The 20,289-nt window shown below is 34.8% G+C and overlaps 1 protein-coding gene and 1 long non-coding RNA gene across 4 annotated transcripts; one reads left to right on the top strand and one right to left on the bottom strand.

The window, feature by feature from the left end:
• Positions 1-2,763: 2,763 nt before the first annotated feature.
• Positions 2,764-6,891, bottom strand: LOC105750516. The gene is made up of 3 exons (XR_001121087.2): positions 5,424-6,891; positions 4,236-4,405; positions 2,764-2,879 (listed from the first exon to the last, which is right to left on the bottom strand). It is a non-coding gene; the product is annotated as an uncharacterized LOC105750516 (long non-coding RNA).
• Positions 6,892-7,033: 142 nt separating this feature from the next.
• Positions 7,034-18,792, top strand: TAF13 (TATA-box binding protein associated factor 13). 3 transcript variants are annotated; one of them, XM_031967204.1, is made up of 5 exons: positions 7,034-7,156; positions 9,141-9,219; positions 10,197-10,257; positions 16,140-16,237; positions 17,960-18,792. In XM_031967204.1, exons 1-5 carry the CDS (start codon positions 7,137-7,139, stop codon positions 18,128-18,130), a joined length of 429 nt encoding a protein of 142 aa, XP_031823064.1. In that variant the 5' UTR covers positions 7,034-7,136; the 3' UTR covers positions 18,131-18,792. The 3 variants fall into 3 exon arrangements, with proteins under 3 accessions (XP_031823064.1, XP_003769764.1, XP_031823065.1); XM_031967205.1 differs by lacking the exon at positions 7,034-7,156 and adding an exon at positions 7,183-7,565 and having other exon boundaries at positions 17,960-18,464; XM_003769716.4 differs by lacking the exon at positions 10,197-10,257 and having other exon boundaries at positions 17,960-18,644.
• Positions 18,793-20,289: the final 1,497 nt, after the last annotated feature.

Below are 20,289 nucleotides of genomic sequence, written 5' to 3'. Positions count from 1 at the left end.
GTAACTAAGATGCATCTGGCAGTCATTTAGTCATATGAACTTGGTGGGACTAATGCTGTATAGCAAGTGAGCTAAATTTTGCACTTAATCCCCAATCTTAGAGATCAAGGTAGTATGAGTCAATATGCTCTGATGTATTGGAAAAATATTTGTATATTTAAATTTTGCTATGTCTTCGAAGTAAATATTCCTTTGTAAAAGCTAATCTGATTTCAGGGGTTAAATGAAACTCATGGTACCAGTCACTAGACCCTTAATAATGGGAGGAAAACACATCTAGTGGTACTTGAGTTGATGACAGATTAAAAAAATACACATAACCCCCTTGAGAGTATCTGAGAACTTTAAGGGGGAGATATAGCAAACTTGACTCTAAAAGAATGAAGTCAGAGAAAACCATATTATATAAACATCAAAGAATAGAGAAAAAGATTCATGCCCAAACACAAGGACAGTAAAAACAAAACAAAAAACTTTTACCCTTAGTAAACCTCATCTCTCCTGGGAATCCTTATAGTAGTTCTGATTCTGAATGCTATCCTAGGTTTGAGCATCCCCAATGTGGGAAAAGAACTTGGGATTTCTAAGGAATAAAGCAACTTATTCTCTAATGAGACTTACTTTCTCTAGAAACTTGTATAGTTACTGTAGATTTGTAGCACTCTCCTGGAATTAATCTCCAAATTAGGAAATAATTTTGTATCACCAAAGAGTATAGCCCTGTCCCTTAGACTTCCACAGTCTGGACAACTCACAGTACTAGTAAAAGTACTAGTCTGTCTTTGTCCCTCCACATAGAGGCTCTGTGTTCCAGTGCACCAGCTTTCCTTCTTATCCTTATGTTTCTCTTTTCCAAATCTACCTTACTCAGATCTACTTCATTGCCTTCTGACCTTCTTTGTGCCATGCATGTGCCCTTTCTGCTCCTACCCATTCACACTCTTTCTAGCTCTGTGGATAATGATCAAGTCAACAGTACCATTCCTAGATAGGATATACCAATGAGTTGCCTTATGGCTCTACTTACCATCCTTGTCCTGTGTCTTCCCATATTTTCCTCTCTAGTCACTATTTGTGACTTCCCTATTTGTTATCTTCTCCTATTCAGATGTAAGTTCTTTGAAAGCAGGAATTTAGGCAGACATCTATCTAATACATATTTTTTCTTTTAATTCTTTATTCTGTAATCTGAGCTGATTTCTTGTTTGTTCATGGAGTGCCATCTGCTGGCCACCACCTATTTGCTTTTCCATTCACCTTTGTGCAGAAACATTCTTGAGAGAAATACTGTAAACAGGATTGGGTAAATGTGAGAGAAACTTTTTACATTGACAAGCCAAAGTTCCAGGATATTATGAAATGTTAGAGATTGTATTTTATAGATTCTTTGGTCAGAAAAGCTTTCATCAGAGAGAAAAAAAATATGTGTGTATGTATATGTGTATGCATGTGTATGGGCATGTGTGTGTATGTGTATGTGTATGTGTTATGAATTGGGAGAGAGAATCTGCTAACCAAGACAAGATGGAATGGAATGCACAATTATGCATGTAGAAAGGGGTTAGCTTGAACCCCTAAAGAGAAGGATTGCATCTTCATATGAAATAGAGGCAAAGGAGAGGATGGTAAGGGACGATATCTCGGGAATGTGAGAAGATAAGGGGAAAAATTAGGGATTTTGATGAATTACCTCAATTTTTCCAGTGAAGTATAAAGACAGGTTCTCAGCAGAGAGAGTGAAGGAAAGGAGTGCTATGGGAAGTTTGAGGGAGGATAAAAAGGCTTGGAAAAGTCACTTTGTTAAGGGCAGAGTAAATTAATTAGCAAGGTACAAAAGGATTTCCTTGCCACAGTAAGAGTCCAATTCTAAACTATGTAATATAAATATGTAATGGATACAATCAGCACAGTTGTGGTTTTTTGGAGACTATTGTTTTATTCCCCCACTTACACTTAATAGTTTTTTATAATTACATATAAATGTACTTTTCAACATTCACTTTTATAAGATCCCGAGTTCCCAGTTTTCTACTTTCCCTTTTTCCTCTCCTCTCCCCACAATAGCAAGCAATTGATTATTGATTATATATGTACAATCATATTTCTACATTAGTCATTGTTGTGAAAGAAAAACAAAAGGAAAAAACCACAAGAAAGAAAAAAATAAAAGTGAAAATAGTATGCTTTGATCTGTATTCATACTTCATAACTTTTTTTCTGGATGTAAATAGCATTTTTTAATGCAGTCTTGGATCATTGGATTTCTGAGAAGAGCCAAGTCTATCATAGTTGATCATCTCACAATGTTGTTGTTACTATGTACAGTGTTCTCCTGGTTCTGTTCACTTTACTCAGCAGCAGTTCATGTAAGTGTTTCCAAGTTTTTGTGAAATCTGCCTACTCATCATTTCTTATAATACAATAGTATTATATTAATTCATATACAACACATTCAGCTATTTCCCAATTGATAGGCATCTCTTTAATTTCCAATTCTTTGCCATCATAAAAAGACAATCAGCACAATTTCATGATATTTTTCCAGATTTATTTAATAGCATGTGCATAGGAGCAATAACAGTGGATTGTGAGAATAACCCAAAGCTGAGACTCTGTTTTTGTTGTTGTTCAGTTATTTCATTCATGTCTGAGTCTTCATGATCACAACTGGGATTTTCTTGGCAAAGATACTGGAATGCTTTGCCATTTCCTTCTCCAACTCATTTTATAGATGAAGTACTGAGGCAAAGGAAGTTAAGTGGCTTGCTCAGGGTCATACAACTAGTAACTATCTGAGATCAGATTTGAACCCAGGAAAATGAGTCTTCCTGATTTCAATGCTGGTACTCAATCCACTTTGTCAGACAGCTGCCCAAGCTCTGTAAGGTAAGAAAATAGGTAAAACAAAGGGGAAAAGTAGAGGACAAGATAGGATTGAACTGATTCACCAAAGGGTTATTAAGATGGGAATGGGAGGAGATGTAGCTAGTGCAGAGGTAATCACTTAGAAAATTAATGAGTCGAGGGATTGGAGGTTGGAAAGAGAAAGAACAGAAATAAAGATTAAAGAGATAAAAAGGTAGAATTGCAACAGATTATGATCAAATAATGATACTTCAGAGTTGATGAACATAGAAGTGGACGCTTGTAGATAATGGCAAAATCAAGGATATGACTCTTGTACTCAACTGAGATGGAGCAACATTGTTTAAAAGAATCTCATTAACATGGTTATTCTCTCCAGGCTGCCACAAAAAACAAATGACAATCTATCTGTGCCTTCTTATCCATTCTAGTTTGGCTTGGATGTGATCCTTGTCCAGGGTTTCCCAGAAGTCCCCCATAAAGAATCCATTTAATGTACTAGTAGTGCAAGTACTAAATCTTTTACTACTCAGTGGAAAGCAGTGAAACATTTGGACTGTTCATCCATTATCCTTCATCTTTTATTCCACTTTCATGATTGGTCCACAGATAATGTTCTTTATATTACTTTTTACTTTTAAGTCATCACTGGTAACAAATAGGCTAGAATCTACTTATATCCACCCTGCTTATGTTTTTTCCCTTAGAGTTACCTGTAACTTTGTCTCCTCAGAGATTATGGTTATATTCCATTATTTGAAACTATATAGCATTACCAGGACAATGCTGGTAATAGTGTTGGTAAAATATTGTGTATGTATGTGTGTGTGGTAAGTAATTTTGTGTATGTATGTGTGTATGGTAAGTAATTTGAAATCATCAAAAGTACTTTGTCAATTTGCAATCGTGAATGTATTCCTTCTTAATTATTGGTCCAGTTCATTATCTATTGATATTATGGGCCATCCATCCAACTCTATATCACAGTGACAATGTGACAATAGTTTCCCCTACTAACTCTGCTGTCCTCTTCCACCATCATCCAGGGGAGCAATTCCTACAGAAAATTCCAATATCACTTCCCACATCACCACCACTAATGCCAACCAATTGCCACTGACAGGACAGTAAAACCAGCTGCTAGCTGAGCAATGTATTTTGAAGAAAACAGGAAGCAATATATTCCAGACTGGTCAGCACATCATTACTACCAATACCTCAGCTACTATCATCTGTCAGAATACAATGGAGACAGAATCTTAAAGAAGGGAGCCATTCTTCCAACCATTACCATTATCAACCACCAAACAACCACTACTGATTCAGAAGTAAGTTCCAAGAGCCCCTGCAATAGTTCCAAGAGCACCTACCCACAATCAACCCTGCTCACAACTGGACTGCCATGGCCATTGTCTAGGAAAGCAATACTTGTAGAGATGAAACTTGTCATGTATCTCTGCAGATGCTCCAGTCATAGCTATTGAAGAACTGGAAAACAATGTTTTGGCCAATGAAGTTCTCTGCACTGTCCAATGGTTCACTATCAGAAACAAAGATGATTTGATCAGTGGAAATAGCACTAAAGACATGTTACCATTTGTTGATCACTGCACCTTAAACACCACTGGGGCTTTTTAACTGACTTGTAGCTAAAACTATCCATATGTGTGGTTTCCCTTATTCGGATGTAAATTTTATGAGAAAAGAGACTTATTTTTTTGTTTGTATCCCCAGTGCTCAATTATGCTTAGAACATAGTAAATGCTTAATGCTTTTTCATTCATTCACTCATTTAGTTTTTGCCATAAAAATTTTTAGGTTAATCTCTTTTGAGCAGTTATGGATCTCACTGGAAAGATTCAGCAAAATTTGAATCTTGATGATACATTTGCACTGTCATTTGCAAATAGAAGTATCTGGAAGACTTTGCCATCTAGAAAGAAATTTTTCTATTTGGATCTTTTCAGGATGTCCTCTTGAAAATAAACATAATTAAAATATACAATAATCATAGTGATCATTTTTGTTTAAATAATAATTAGTTCAGATAACTACATGAAGACATTAGCTTTTAAACCTGCTAAAAGTAATTCATAAATGTTTGTTAGACAGATACATATTTGTATATATACACATATGTGTATACATATATAAACATATATATATACACATACAAACATATGACATGGTTTTTGGGGGGTCCAGATATATGGTTTCATCTCACTGAAGAAACTTTTTCCGTGTAGATAAATAGTTCTTCAATTTATAGTCTTAAAAAATAGCCTGGGACATACAGAGGTGATATAGTCAATATGTCAGGGGAATTTGAATTCAGGTCATCCTGAATTCTAGGCCAGCATTTCTCCATTATATTTTACTGCCTCTCATAAATATTAAAAAAAAGAACATATTTAAGTTATAATAGTTATATATCTTCTTATGGTAAAAAGTTATATATCTTTTTAAAGGACCAGAAGACTAGAACTAGAATACATAAGAAGTAGGCAGCTAGGTGACAAAGTAGTAAGTATATTGGGTCTAAAGTCAGAAAGACTCACCTTTCTTAGTTTAAATCTGGCTTCAGAAACTTAAGAGCTATGTGAACCTAAGCAAATCATTTCATCCTGCTTGCCTCAGTAAAATCTGTAAAATGAGCTGAAGAAGAAAATGGTTAATAACTCCAGTATCTTTACCAAAAAAAAAAAAAAGACAAAAATAGTCACAAAGACTTGGCGACAACGTAAGAGGTAAAAGACACATAAAAACATATATAGAAACAGAAAATTAGAAACACAAGTAGAAGTTTTAACTTTCAGAGAGATAATGATAATAGATAGAATTTATGTAATGCTTTAAGGTTTGCAAACTATTTCATATAATTTATCTCATTTTATCCTCACAACCACCTTGGGAAGTAGATGCTATTTTACAGACAAGGCAAGTGAGTTTCAGTGTCAGACAACTTAAGTATTTGAGGTAGGCTCCAAACTCAGGTTTTCCTGACTCTATATCTTGTATTCTATGCACTATACCACCTACCTGCCTCAAGTGCTTACAGAAAAATAGGACAAAGTGATAAAGAATTTCCCTAATTTCATATTGGATGTTGAAGCCTATCTATCATTATTCTCCAAGTCAGATTAAAAAAAGATTCAACCCCAAATTGCCTTTCACAATACAGCCCATAACAAGTCTTAACTTTTTTTTTTTCAAGCTGCAGAAAACAGCTGTTACTGGCACTCATTACTTTCCAATGATAGTCTGAAAGTGATTTCGCTCTCCTCAAAATTCTCCAGGTACTTCTAGCACTCTTATTTGCATTTGTCAGTTTCAATTATCTGTGTTAGTTTCCCTTTTTATTATTGTTGTTCATCCTTCCCTTTTGAAAAGCAACAGTGGCATCTGGGGGTGATGTCTTGACTTGTATATAAATTAGATTTAAGTGAAGCAGAGTTTCCCAAAGTGCAACTTCCAGAATCATTGAAGACAATTGCAAGACAAAAGTCAAGCGACCGGTAATAGCTTGAGATGCAGCGGATGATCTTGCCATTTCCTATGTCTGACCAATCTCTAAGTGCTCCAAAGCACCAGCATCCAACACTTTCGTGACTTTTGGAAGAAATGATTCTCATCTGCCTTTTATCCTCCTCCACAAGGGCAGCTCCATGCCACAGCTTCTTGGAGTCACAGGGGAGAGGTGAAACAAAGATGGACAAGCAGCTCTGGAAAAGGCTGGGCAAGGAAGTGCTAGTCGTTCCTGAACGTCCCATACTCCCGCTATCAGGCTGTAATCCAAGTCCAAGGGTCTTTCCACTATCCAAAGATGTCCTGGAGGTCATTTCTCTAGATTTCCAGTAGAGACCTTCTCTCTAGAATTCCTGCTGCAAGTGTCAACCTCTGAAATATACAAAGAAACTCTTTATATTTGCCCCCGGCCACCCAGCTTCCACTTATCTTTTAGCTTAATCAACTAAAGACAGAGTAATTTTTTCACATCACTGAAAGCGGAGTCAGCACCGAGACCCCGCCCCATTCGCCTCTGACGAATCAGAGACCCCGGGAAATATGCGCCTGCGCGTCGAGACATTCTCCCTGCTTCCGCGTGAACTCTCCTCCCCCGACTAGCGAGGGGCGGCGGCACTGAGACGGTACCTCTCTGAAGGGGGCGTGGTAGGAAGTGAGGAAGCGGAAATAGTGAAGCGGAAGTTTGGGACTGGCGCCCAGAGCTGGAGCCGACTCTTTGGCGGTTGGAGACGGGGACGGGATGGCTGATGAGGAGGAGGATCCTACTGTGAGTGAGCCGTCCTGTCATCCCCGGCCTCTCTTCCTCACTTCCTCTCTTCCCCTTAGGAGCGAGCAGCGGCTCTCGGCCACTTAGGGCTGGAAGTGTGTGCGGGAGGGAGCGTCCTGAGGCCCAAATCAGGAATCCCCGGGGACTTGCGGTCCCTTCTCTCTGATCTAATCGCCTGGTTTCCGCAGTATTCCTCCCTCCGTCCTCTGCGCATCCTATTTTGTCTGGGGAAGAAGGGAGGTTGGAGGGTGACTTAAAACGGGGAAGAAGCGCCGAACCTGGGAATGCATCGACAATCAGGGATGTTGCAGAACATAACCCTCGGCAGCCTAAAGTCCGGACACTCAGTGACGTCTAAAAAACACTAATTTTGGAGTCTAAGGGCACGGTCCCGCTACTGTGATTTTGGGCAAGTCTCTTTTAACTCCTGTGGACTGAATATCCTCTATATGTTAGGGGAAACGATACTTAGAGCACTTCAAAATAGCCATCTCCTACTAGTGTTTTGTATTTTGTGTCTATATTTTGAACATGTTTTTGTATGTATACATACGCTATCCTCCATAGTATCTAAATTGTTTGAGGGTAGAAATTATTTCATTTTTACTTTCATATCCCCAGTGCTTACCACATGCCCTATATAATAAATGTTTGATGTGTGATAACTTTCTGACAGCATCATTGTGAAGAAAAACTTAATATTAAAAGCCTCTGTATACGCATTATTCAGAAATGATACTAAATGTTTTTTCTGGCTCTAAATTTGTGGAAATGAGTAAAACTCACTAAATATTTTTTCTGGCTCTAAATTTGTGGAAATCAGTAAAACTCACTAAATATTTTTTCTGGCCCTAAATTTGTGGAAATCAGTAAAACTCAGTTCTGAACTGGGTTTCCCTGGCCTTGAAAGATTCACTTAACATATTAAGATCCCAGTTTCATCCTTTACAAAATGAGAGTATTGAAAGAGATGACTTTTGAGGACTGACCTACTTGTAAAATTGCATGGAATTTATCTAGTTGACAGAAGATGGCATTCAGACTAGAAAGAATATTATAGTTGTGATCACGGTATTTTAAGAGGGACATCAACAAATGGGAATTCATCTAGATGAAAGAGAATGAGAGATTTGGAAACGTTGGTATGAAATTACAGAAAGGAGTTTAGCTATCATCTGGGACCCTTATTTTAGGGGTGAAAGAAAGGCTTGCTTAAGATCACACAGTAAATGGCAGAGCCAGGATTCAAACCTGAATTTTCTGAGCATTTGATATTTTTCCAATTGTTTAGATCTGACTTTATTTGTGTGGAAAGTGTTTTGTAGTTTTGCTCCTGACTTTCCCTTGGCAGATAGATTCCCAAATATTTGTACTATCGATAGTTATTTTAAATGGAATTTCCCTTTGTATCTCTTGCTGTTGCATTTTGTTAGTGATGTATAAAAATGCTGATGATTTTTTTATGTGGATTTATTTTGTATCCTGCAACTTTACTAATGTTGTGGATTATTTCTAATATTTCTAATAGTTTTTTAGTTGATTCTCTAGGGTTCTCTAAGTATATCATCTACAAAGAGTGATAATTTGGTTTCCTAATTACCCACTCTAATTCCTTTAATCTCTTTTTCAACTAAGTAATACTTATATGTTTTAGCTATTTGTATAGCACTGTATGTAATTTTTTCCCTTATTATTATAAAATACTTTCAACTATTAACAGAAAAATAAGTAGCCTTATTACATCCTAATCTTCCTTTCACTCAATGTTCAGATAGTAGCTAGATAAACTATTTGATTAACAAAAGTACCTTTTAGTTCTAATATTTTAGAGTTCTATATTGTAGAGATCTTTGTATGGACACAGAAATAGTTTTCTGCATTGATGATCTTTTAGGTACTTTCCAGTTTAGTTGATTTTTGAAAATTAAGTCTTTATTAAATATTGACAAGTCTACTTTATCTCAATTCTTTTAAATTCTTCTAGTTTGAGGAAGATAATGAAGATGCAGGAGGTGGAGCAGATGGTGGACAGGGTAAAAGGAAAAGACTTTTCTCAAAAGAATGTAAGTATTGTATTTGGGAGTATTTGGTTATTAATGTCATATATTGAAGATGAAACATATATAGATATTCCCTAAATTAAAAATGGGTTGTGCTTTAAAAGTTAATTTGTTTGTTGCTAGGAACAGAAACATCTGTCATTAGAAGTTAAACTATAAATTGTGCTTTATATGTCTAAAGTCCTCTATAAAAGTCTATTTGATCTGTGATGTACTCCACTAATATCTTGTTGTGACGCTACATTATTATATGGAGGTTTTCCTCACTTTTATATTCTCAGTAATAGTTTGTTTTTCCCATTACATGTAAAGATAGTTTTCCACATTTTTGTAAGATTTTGAGTTCCAAATTTTTTCTCCTTCCCCAATATAGTTAGCAATCTGATATAGGTTATGCATGTTCATTTTAAACATTTCTATATATGTCATGTTATGAAAGAAAAATCAGAAGAAAAGGGGAAAAAACATGAGAAAGAAAAAGCAACAACAACCAAAAAAGTGTAAATGATATATTTGATCCGTATTCTGAATCATAGTATTCCTTCTGGATTCAGATGGCATTTTCTATCCCAAGTGTATTGGAATAATTGGATCACTGTGTGGCTGAGATGATCATAGTTGATCATCACATAACCTTGCTGTTACTGTGTACAGTGTTTTGGTTTTGCTCATTGCACTAAGTATCAGTTCATATTGTTTTTCCAGGCTTTTCTGAAATCAGCCTGCTCATCATTTCTTTTATAACTAACAGTAAAATTTCATCACAATTATATACTATAACTTATTCAGCCATTACCCAGTTGACGGGCATCTTCTCAATTTCAAATTCCTAGCTACTATAAAAAGAATTGTTGCAAAATTTTTGCATGTGTGGGTCCTTTTCCCTCTTTTTCTTTTCTTTTTTTTTTTTTTTAATGATCTCTTTAGGGTACAGACTCAGTAGTAACACTGCTTGGGTATAATTCCAAATTGCTTCCCAGAATGCCTGGATCAGTGGTGATCCTCACTTCTTGAGAGGTATCCAGTGGACTGTAAGTTCTGGTAGGTTCTAGAAAGCTACAAAAACTTTGTATGCTGCCATAGTAGTTCTCAACTGTATTTTTAATTGTGTGATGTATAAAAATGCTGATGATTTTTTTTATGTGGATTGATTTTGTATCCTGCAACTTTACTAAAGTTGTGGATTATTTCTAAGAGATTTTTAGTTGATTCTCTAGGGTTCTCTAAGTATACCATCATATCATCTACAAAGAGTGATAATTTGGTTTAAAATTTACCCTCAACAAAATCATGAATTGTCTTGCCTATAATGTACCTCAATGATGGCAACATAACTGTAAATAAAAATAATACTTTTATGAAAAAACATTTAGAATTTGAACTTTGGATGAGAAAGAAATAAGGGGCAGCAGCAAGATCTGTGCTCAAATGTCAGCAGTGAAGAAATAAAAATATCTTGGAGTTCCCCTGTGTTTGCCTGTATAGTATTTAAAACCAATTATACAGAAACTAAAAAAAAAAATCTCTCTCTTTATGTTGTTTAAAAACAGGTTAGACACTGTGCTATCTCACTATGGATGACAAACCACAAAATGTAAATGGGGACAATCTTAAAATTCTTCTTCAGTATATCAGTGTCTGACTAATCAATGTGACTAATCACTACTTCCTCCAAAGGTGAATATTTAAGCCTGTCCATATCCTTCACTAAAGTTTCTTCAAGGAGAATACCTCTTTGATTTGGACTCTTGACACTGGCAAACATTTTGGGTGAGCATGTCTCTCCTCACTTAACATTTATAATCAAAGGTTTGTCAAACAAAGTTATCTTTTTATACCTTTTGAATAACTTTGTTCAATTTTGACATGTGTGGGAGATACTTTTAGGGGAAAAATTTTTTAAGGGTGCATTTTGCTCTTCTGAATCAGATGTTTTTTAATAGTTGACAGACAAGCACAGTGGTCTCTATGTCAGAGGTATCAGAATTGCTGCCCTTCCCAAGTTCCAGCCCAATTAAAATCTAATAGGGAAATGTTTAACAAAATAAATAAAAATACAACATAATGTAGATAATGTTCATTTGTGATTTCTAAATTGATATGTCTGTAGGGAATTAAATTTGATATCACTACACTTACCAGTTTTTGATTGGAAAGATATGATCCGCTGCAAAAGCCTGTTGCTTAATCATCTTCATTAAACATCTCCTCAATATCCATGTAGATTATTCTTAGAGATTATGTAGAGATGGGCAAGGAGGTATTTAGTTAAGTAATTAAGGGTATTTTCTTTGTATCCTTTTTTTGATTACAATAAATTCGAAGAGTTTTTCCAAGGGTTTGATGATAGCTTTTTAACTTTAAGAAAATTTGAAAACTGATGTCTTATCATTCTCTGAATTGGCATAGACCTTTGTACTTATTTGATGGAGTCTAATTGCTTCCCTTTGTTTTTTGGGGTTTGGGGGTTTTTTTGGTGCTGTTTCTATTACTTTGTTTTAGAAATTTTTTTGCAGAATTAATTTTGTCTTTCTATTTGTTGACCTTCCAATTTTATCCACAAAGTTTTTCAAGATGATCTAGCCAAACCATATATGCTTTTCTCCTCACTATTTCTCACTGTTTTATGAGACAGCTTTGTTCATAATTTTCTTACCATCTTCTGTGGAATCTTAAAATAAGTTTATATCTGATACTACCAGTTTGCTTCCATTACATCTTTTTTTTCCTGTTTTTTTTGAAGTCCCTGACCTTTTGTTCTTCCAACTTTTTAATTTTTTTCTATCTCAGCAAAATAATTTTTTAGTAATCTAATTGGGGTAGCAGTGATTAAATAGATTTAGTTAGGTAAAATTGTCATTTAAAAAAATTATATTGGCTTTACCTGTCCATGAAGAGTAAATATTTCAGTTATTTAAATCTAACTATTTGTATAAAAAGGTTTTTATGTTTATGTTCATGTAGTTCCTGTATCTTCTTTGGCAGGTATGCTCTCAAGTATTTTATACTCTAGTTATTTTGAATAGTTTAAAACAATATTGTTGATACATATTGTAGTTTCTCTATTTTTCTCTTTTGATTAAATCTATTTAATGTGATGTGAAGATCGTGTATTTTAAGATCAGCACGAGACAGGAATTCAGGTTAGGGGAAAATCGTCAGTCTTTATTCTCAGTGAAGAAGGATTGGAGGTGGAAGAGAATCGGCGATAGCAATGTGTGCAGCTGAGTCAAGAAGCTAGCTCGACCAGCAGCCACACAACCAGCAGCTTGGAGTCTCGAACCCAGCCCAATCTCTCCCAGCTTCTCTTCCTGTCTCTCTCTCTGCCTCCACCCACCAAAATCGTCATTTCCTATACAACACATCAGGACTTGCACGGAGAGTGGGCAGGGACCATTCTTTATCCAATCATGTATATTAATAGAGTATAGCCCAATTACTATCTAGCCTCATGTACTTGGGACCTCAGTGCATCAGCTCAAACCTCAACCCATTACAATGTGAAGTACAGGCTAGCTCTCTGGAGGGCTTCAGGGTCAGCCAGAGTCAGGATAAATCAAAGTCCTTGGTCTTTAGGGGAAGAAATGAAAGAGGCAGGCAAGCAGATTCCTGAATTCGGGAGTCCAGAATCACCAACTTCTCACCTCCTTGTCCTGCCACCAAGTGACACTGGCCTGTGTCCTCCCCTCCCCCTTCCAATCCTTGCCTCTGATTATCTTGACACCAAACATTCAGCAAGCAACAACAGTGAGAAGAGCCATTTATCCAAATATGTGCTAATAGAGTCATTGTCTCACATCGAATAGCCTTAAGTGCTTGGTTTTCTGATTCAAGCATATTTTTTTGGAGTTTCAGCCCTCTACAATTTTAGCTTTAACTTTGTCTGGGATCATGATTACTACCCCTGCTTCTTTCTTTTTTTCTTTCTTTTAAAACATAATCAACTTCTGACCTTTATTTTATCTTTGTGTGTGCCTCTCATTTTTATAGTGTTTTCAGAAAGCAATATATTATTGAATTCAAATTTTTAATTTTTCTATCAGTTTGCATTTTATGGGCAAATTCATCCTATTCACATTTTAAACTATAATTACTTGTTATGTATTTTCCTTCTTTCTATGTTTTTCTCACTATCCTTCTTACCCTATTCCTATCCCTACTCATTTCTCTGCTTTAACATCTATCCTATATCTACATCTTCCTATATCTTAACCTACTCATCTTCCATGAGTCCCTCCCTATTCTCTTACCCTCCATATCCCTTTATTCTCTTATTCCTTTCTGTATGTAGAAGAATTTTTATACTTTTATATACATACACACTTGTGAGGGCACGCACACCAACACCCTCTTTAACCCATTCCTGATGAGTATAAAGTTACAGCATTATCCAGCCTATCTCCTACTACCTTCTTCTGCATCAGCTTTTTCCTTTTTATGCTTCATTTGTATGGGATAATTACTCCTTTTTTATATCTTTTAATCACAGTCTGATAATACTTTCACATGTAAGAAGTAAAAAATTTAAACTCATTGAGTTATAATTGGCCTTTAATGTTTACCTTATATTTCTCCAGGATATTTTATGTCGAATTTTTCCTCAAGTTCTGCTGTTTTTGTCACATAAACCTGAAAGTCTTTCATTTCATTCAGTATCCATTTTTTCATTCAGGATTATAGTTAACTTTGATAGGTAAGTTACCCTTGATTGTAACCACAGCTCTTTTGCTCTGCAAAATACAATACTAGTATACCAAGACTATAGTATTTCAGGCTTTTAATGTAGGAGCTGCTAGGTCTTGTGTAATTCTTATTGTAGCTCCATGATATTAAAAAATTATTTTTCTTGTTGCTTCCAATATTTTTTTCCTTAACTCATGATTTTTGAAACTTGGCTATGTTATTCTTATAAGTTTTCCTCCTGGAATCTTTTTCAGATGGTGATTAGTGGATTTTTTTTTTTTTCTATTTCTGCTTTGCCTTCTTATTCTAAAACTTCTGGGCAATTTTCCTTGTAACATTGTATCAAGATTCTTTTTTATTGTAATTTTCAGGTAGTTTGACCATTCTTCTATTATTTTTCCTCAGTCTGTTCTCCAGATCAGTTGTTTTTCTGTTGAGCTATTTGAAATTCTTTTTTTTTTTTTTTCATTCTTTTTATTTTATTTTATTATTTCTTGGTATCTTAGAATGTCATTGGCTTCCTCTTGCCCAATTCTAATTTTCAAATAATTATTTTCTTCCTTAAGTTTTTGATTCTCTATTTCAAGTTTTCTTTTCTTTCTTATTTTTTTTTTTTCTAATTTTTCCTTGCTCTTTCTTATTTTGATTTTTAAAGTCCTTTAGTAACTCTTTGCACCTGGGGCCATTTGGCATTTCTCATTGAAAAAAAGAGTAGCTTTTTTTTTTTTTTTTTTTTTTTGGTCTCTTATTTTCCTCTGAATATGAATCCAGATATTCTCTATCCCATTAGCAGCTATATCTATGGTTGGGTTCTATCTTCTTTGCTTACTCATTTTTATTTTCACTTTTTAAAGTTTTGTTTTTAGCAGCTATTATTGTAATCAAGTTATAATCCCATGGAGAATGATGCCCCACATCTCAAGTCCTTCTTACTATTATAGTCTGAGGTCTGTCTTGAGGCTGAACCTTAGACTCTCCTCTCCATTCCTAAGCCATATAACTATAGTCCCCAGTCACACTATCTGGCAAATGATCTTACTCCCTGCTAGTCAGCAGCAAACTATAACTTCCTCTCTGCCTCAGAACTGAAACCAGGGACTCTGTTCTCCTGCAAGTGCCTGCAGCCAATAGGGTCTCCATTCCTTTCTACTGAACTCATTATCTCCTTCTCCCCTGAAGCCACAGTCTGGGATGTGATGGTCAGCACATCTCTGCTTGGCATCAGTGGAAGATCCTTTAGGCTACTATTCAGCCATCATACCCCTATACAGTCTGTGAGATGACAGTTTCCAAGGCTGAGGCTGCCTCTTAACCATTTGCCCTTAGGAATAATTGTTTGTTGTTGTTTCTACAGTCAGCTTTGAGATATTTATACTTCACTGGACAATCTTTGCCCCTGAAGGTCTGGTCTTTCCTGGGGGTCTTCTTAAGTTGTCTTTGAACAACTGCTTAACCCTAGTTTTTGTTTATTTCTACTATGCTGTATTCTCTCTGGGGTGATATTCTGTCTTTTTTTATGGAGAAAATTGGGAGAACCGAAAGTTTTTTAATTTACTCCTCCATCTTCCTAGAATTCTCTCCTGACCATACTCATTCCTTACTCTTAAATTATTTTCCAGTTTTTTCATTATCTTTTCCTATGCCTATATTCACTTTGAAGGTGCACACCTATAAGTTCATCTAATTTGCAATGCATGGCTTTTCTTTATTGTGGCTAAAGAATTCATAGCTAAATCTACTATTGAAAATCCTCTCCCTGCTTAGCCAGGTTAGTCCTTGGAAAATAAGCATTCTTTTTTCTGGGACCATATTTGTAGCCCCTTTTCAATACAGTAAAAGTTTTATCAAATCTTGTGTTTTGCTTAACCTTCGAGGACTAGGGAGCAACTTCCTTATCACAAGGAAACATCAGAATAGGATTTTGTAGAAGAAGCTAAAATATATTTTAGAAAAACTGGTCTTGTTTATTGAGAGAAGGTATGATGGTACAATGGAAACTACTGGACTTGAATCCCAGCTCTGCTACTTTCTTAGGCAAGTCACTTACCTTCTCTTGGTCTCAGTTTCCTCATCTGTAAACTGAGGATTGAACTAAATTGTTTTGAAGGTCTATTCCAATTATACATTCTATGGGTTGTAAATACCTGGTATGGAATGTGGAACGTAGTTTGAAGAATACCTACATACTGTAGTAAAAGGCTGTATGTATTCAGATTTATTAATACTTTATTCTTTCACAGTAAGGTGTATGATGTATGGCTTTGGTGATGACCAAAATCCTTACACAGAATCAGTGGATATTCTAGAAGATCTTGTCATAGAATTCATCACTGAAATGGTAAGATATTTTAAAAAGTTGAGTAACTAATTATTTTAAAAATTATCTTATATGGGACTAAAACTCTCCTTAAAATAGAAGTTTTTGAAGGGCTATTGTTGTAAGTCATTATATAGCATTAAAGAAAGGAGTATAAGGAAGTTTTCTTTTAATTTCGAGAATGTGTATAGCCAAACAATAAATATGAGCTATAAGCTCTTCTTACTTTGAGCATCTTAAGTTACTCTTCTTTGAATTAGCCATCTTGAAACAGCTGGTATTCATTCACAGACCCTTTTTAGTGACCTTTCCTTATTCCTGGATTCCCTTGTCAGTTTTGTTGAAGTCTGTGTGCCCCTTTTCAGAGTCATGTTTTTAAATAATTGAAGGAAATAGTACATTTTAATTAAAGGTTAGTGAAAATAAAAATGCAAATTCATAGACTCCCTGAAGTTTCTTCATAAATCTCTTTGAAGGTTTCTGGACCCCAGATTTAGATTCCCTATTCCATTGGTTGATCAGAGATTGTGTGACAAAATTTTAAAAGTGAAGAGTAGAGGGCTCAAAACTTATTTTTTGACACTTACTATATGACACTGGGCAAGTCACTTTATTTATGTCACAGTTTTCTCATCTATACAGTGGACTTAATGCCATTAGTATTATCTGCCTCACGGTGTTGCTGTGAAGAGAGTACTTTATAAATATGAGAGGAGTTTTATTTATAAATTAGATAGTTTTAACACTTTACATTTCTATTGGGTTTTAAAGTCTATAGAGCAATTTCATATACATTATCTCATTTTATTCACGCAGCTTATTTACACAGGGTACTATATAAATAATATATGTATATAAGTATTGATAGTACATGACATATAGTTCTTTAAAATTTTCAAAATACTGTGTTTCTTGTCTTATTTGAACCGCATAAACACTTTGTAGATACTACAAATATCATTCCCATTTTACAGATGAGAAAACAGGTTTGGGTTAAGTGGCTTAGCCATAGTTATACAACTACTTTGTCAGATATAGGATTTGAACCTAGATTTCTCCTTGAAGTGACATCTAGAACTCTTCTATACCATGAATGTTAAGAAAGACTTCATTCAGAAACCACAGAGCTTTTAAAATAGTCTATACAGAGGTGGTCCATTTCCTCTTTAAGTGATTGGAGAAAAGTGGAAGAAAGGCCGTCCTTGTTTGAAAATCATTCTGTGTTTTTTCATTAGTTCAGTAACTAAAGAGACACAAGATACTAAATCTACTCCTTTTGTCTCTTTAAAAATTAGAAACTCTATTCTCTTCCCCTCCCCTCCCCAAAAAAGGGAAGAAAGAAAAGATCAGGAACCTGCAATAAATGGGGGGCAGGGAATGGAGAATGAAAAACATAAAATAGAATTTAGGAAGGAAGAAAAAAACAGTTTATTTGGAGAGAACAAATAAAATGACAAAAAAAAAAAAAAAAAATTGATGCTGAACAGTCCCCAAATAGACAGCTTTTTCTCATATCCACTTATATTATGGATTGACAGTGCTAGTCTGATATCTTTCAGATTGTAGCCTTACAATCTGGGAAATGACTAAGGTTTAAATAAAGTTTTTAAAATTAACTCTCTTTTTTAGAAGCAAGTTGTTCTGCCTGATTGTGGGGAAAAATTGATAGAAAAGATGAAATAACTTAAGAAAAAATTTTTCCATTAGTTGAACTCATCATGTTTCTTCGTATCTTCATGATAGACTCACAAAGCAATGTCTATTGGACGACAAGGTCGAGTGCAAGTTGAAGATATTGTCTTTTTGATTCGAAAGGACCCAAGGAAGTTTGCCAGAGTTAAAGACTTGCTTACTATGAATGAAGAACTGAAACGGGCTAGAAAAGCATTTGATGAAGCAAACTATGGATCCTGACATCTTTTATGTTCTCTAAAGTTCCACTGTCTTCTAGAACAAATGTGTGTGTACTAGAACTGTGTATTTTTCACCTTGCCAAAAAATGAAAGGTCCTGAAATAATTTAAGTACTTCTTACAATTACCTTATTGTCTATATCCAGCTGATCCTATAAATGAAGAATGGAGCACTTCATTGCTGCCTTTACTTTGACTTCGTGGATTCTAAAAGTGGTATTTAGGTATTAAATTGCCTGTCTTTCTTTTTGATACTTGAAATTGCTCATTGGTTTTAATGACAGCATGGAAGAAGCTAAAATCCTCTGAAAACCATGCAAATCATCCTATTTTTCTGAGGTGATAAAGATAATTTAAACTAATTAGTATTTATGTTTTGGTCTGCTTTTTGCTACTGAATTTTATAGCAGTTTGATATGTGAAATCTAAATATTAATCTTTTTGGTTTTGCAATTCATAAAACAAGTCTTTTGGTTACTTTCAATCTCTCAGATAATGGTTTTATGGGTTGCAACAGGAAACTGTTTTTTGACGCTCTGTTTTGGGATATATTTATAAAGTATTCTTGGTTCTCTTAAAGAAAAAGAGGGAAAGTTCCAGATTTTTTGCTGAAAGATTAGATTCTTTTGCATAAGATTAGATTTCTTAAAAGAAATAATTTGTTTTTATTTCTTTCATTGGATATCAAAAGTAATTTTTTCTTTGTGAAAGTTCCTTTTCCCTTTCAGAATTCCATGTGAAAACTTAAGATAATTTGAGAGCTTTTTTTGGTTCTTACTAAAAATCTTTTGAGCCTACTAGATTCATTGTTTGAGTTTTAGAAGAACTGACCTCTACCAAAAGGATTTAAATTCTGAGACACTTAAAGGAGTTCAAATGCAGACACTCTAAATTTTAGTAAAAATGGCGGTATTTTAAATTTTGTTTTAAGAACTTTGTTCATTGTGGTAATATCTGCCAGCACCTACACACGTGACTTTAGGTATTGCTATTATAGCTCAGGATATGGAAGTTTTGTGTGTATTTAACCATAATGTATTAAATTATTATTGTTTATACTATTATTAATTTAATATTAGAATTGAAAAAAGTTAGGGAATCATTGAAAAATTCTTTTTTTATGTAAAATTATACTTTTTGGTGTTGGTTGTGAACAACCTATTAATCAATATTTGGGAAATTCTGCTACCTTGATTTTTTTAATATTAAAAATAAAACCGTCAATGAAAATTAAGCAAGTTAATGTGAAATCCAAAGTATGATGTTTCTGTTATTTGTATATTCCTGTGGATGTATTATATCTTATTCTTTAAGAAGTTTCTTTTTTTCTAGCCCATTGCTATATTACTGATCACTATAATGGCTTACATTTATATAGCATTTTATAGTTATGAAACAGATATCTCATAGTCCCCAACAGTTCCTTTGTTACGAAGGAGACTGAGAATTAGGCCAAGAGATTTGGCTGAGGTCATGTGATCATACAGCAACAAAACTGGGATTAGAACCCTGGTTTTCTGATGACTCCTGATTCAATTCTATTTCTATTCCCAATCATTTTTTCAATTGATTACCCCTCAAATAAGAACTTTGCTCATTATGTTGTTTATGCCCCTTGTGGAGATATGTTAACTACTGTGATCAATGTAAATAACTATGTTTTCCACAGGTTTCTCCATGCACTTTAAGGTTAGGACTCTAAGCAAATAGATGATACTTAATAAATCCTAAATGCTGCGGTATTTGCCTTCTTTCTCATCAGGAATGATTCTGGGTACCTAAGAAGTTGAAGCAAGTGTACTAAAGTAGGTCCTATTTAATAAGTCCTTACAGTTTACAAAGGTGCTTTCCTTTACAACAGACTTTCTAAATTGGGTAGTAAAGTGTTTTTCCCTACTTTGTAAGTGAGAAAATTGAGACCAGATTACACTGTTTAATATTAGAACCAGACTTTTTGATTTCCAAGTCCAAAATATTATTCACAACACTATATAACATATAGATTGTGAGTCCCTTAAGGGCAGGAACTATTTCATTTTTGTCTTTGTATTCCTATGACTGGCACATAGAAGGTGCTTAATAAATGCTTATGAATAGCCTCTGATGTAGTGATTTTCCTGGGCATATGTGGGGCAGTAGTATGTATCATTTTACATGTATA

This window comes from Sarcophilus harrisii, chromosome 4, assembly GCF_902635505.1.
Source record: "Sarcophilus harrisii chromosome 4, mSarHar1.11, whole genome shotgun sequence".
In the NCBI taxonomy this organism is placed as follows: domain Eukaryota; kingdom Metazoa; phylum Chordata; class Mammalia; order Dasyuromorphia; family Dasyuridae; genus Sarcophilus; species Sarcophilus harrisii.
The sequence above is the reverse complement of the archived record's forward strand: the minus strand, read 5'-3'. Positions and strand labels throughout refer to the sequence as shown.

Excerpts from the sequence above, each read along its gene's own strand:
- TAF13 (XM_031967204.1), top strand. The coding sequence starts at position 7,137 with ATGAGGAGGAGGATCCTACT. Across the intron at positions 7,157-9,140 it reads ATGAGGAGGAGGATCCTACT|TTTGAGGAAGATAATGAAGA; the intron begins GTGAGTGAGCCG and ends AAATTCTTCTAG. Across the intron at positions 10,258-16,139 it reads CCAGTGGACTGTAAGTTCTG|TAAGGTGTATGATGTATGGC; the intron begins GTAGGTTCTAGA and ends ATTCTTTCACAG.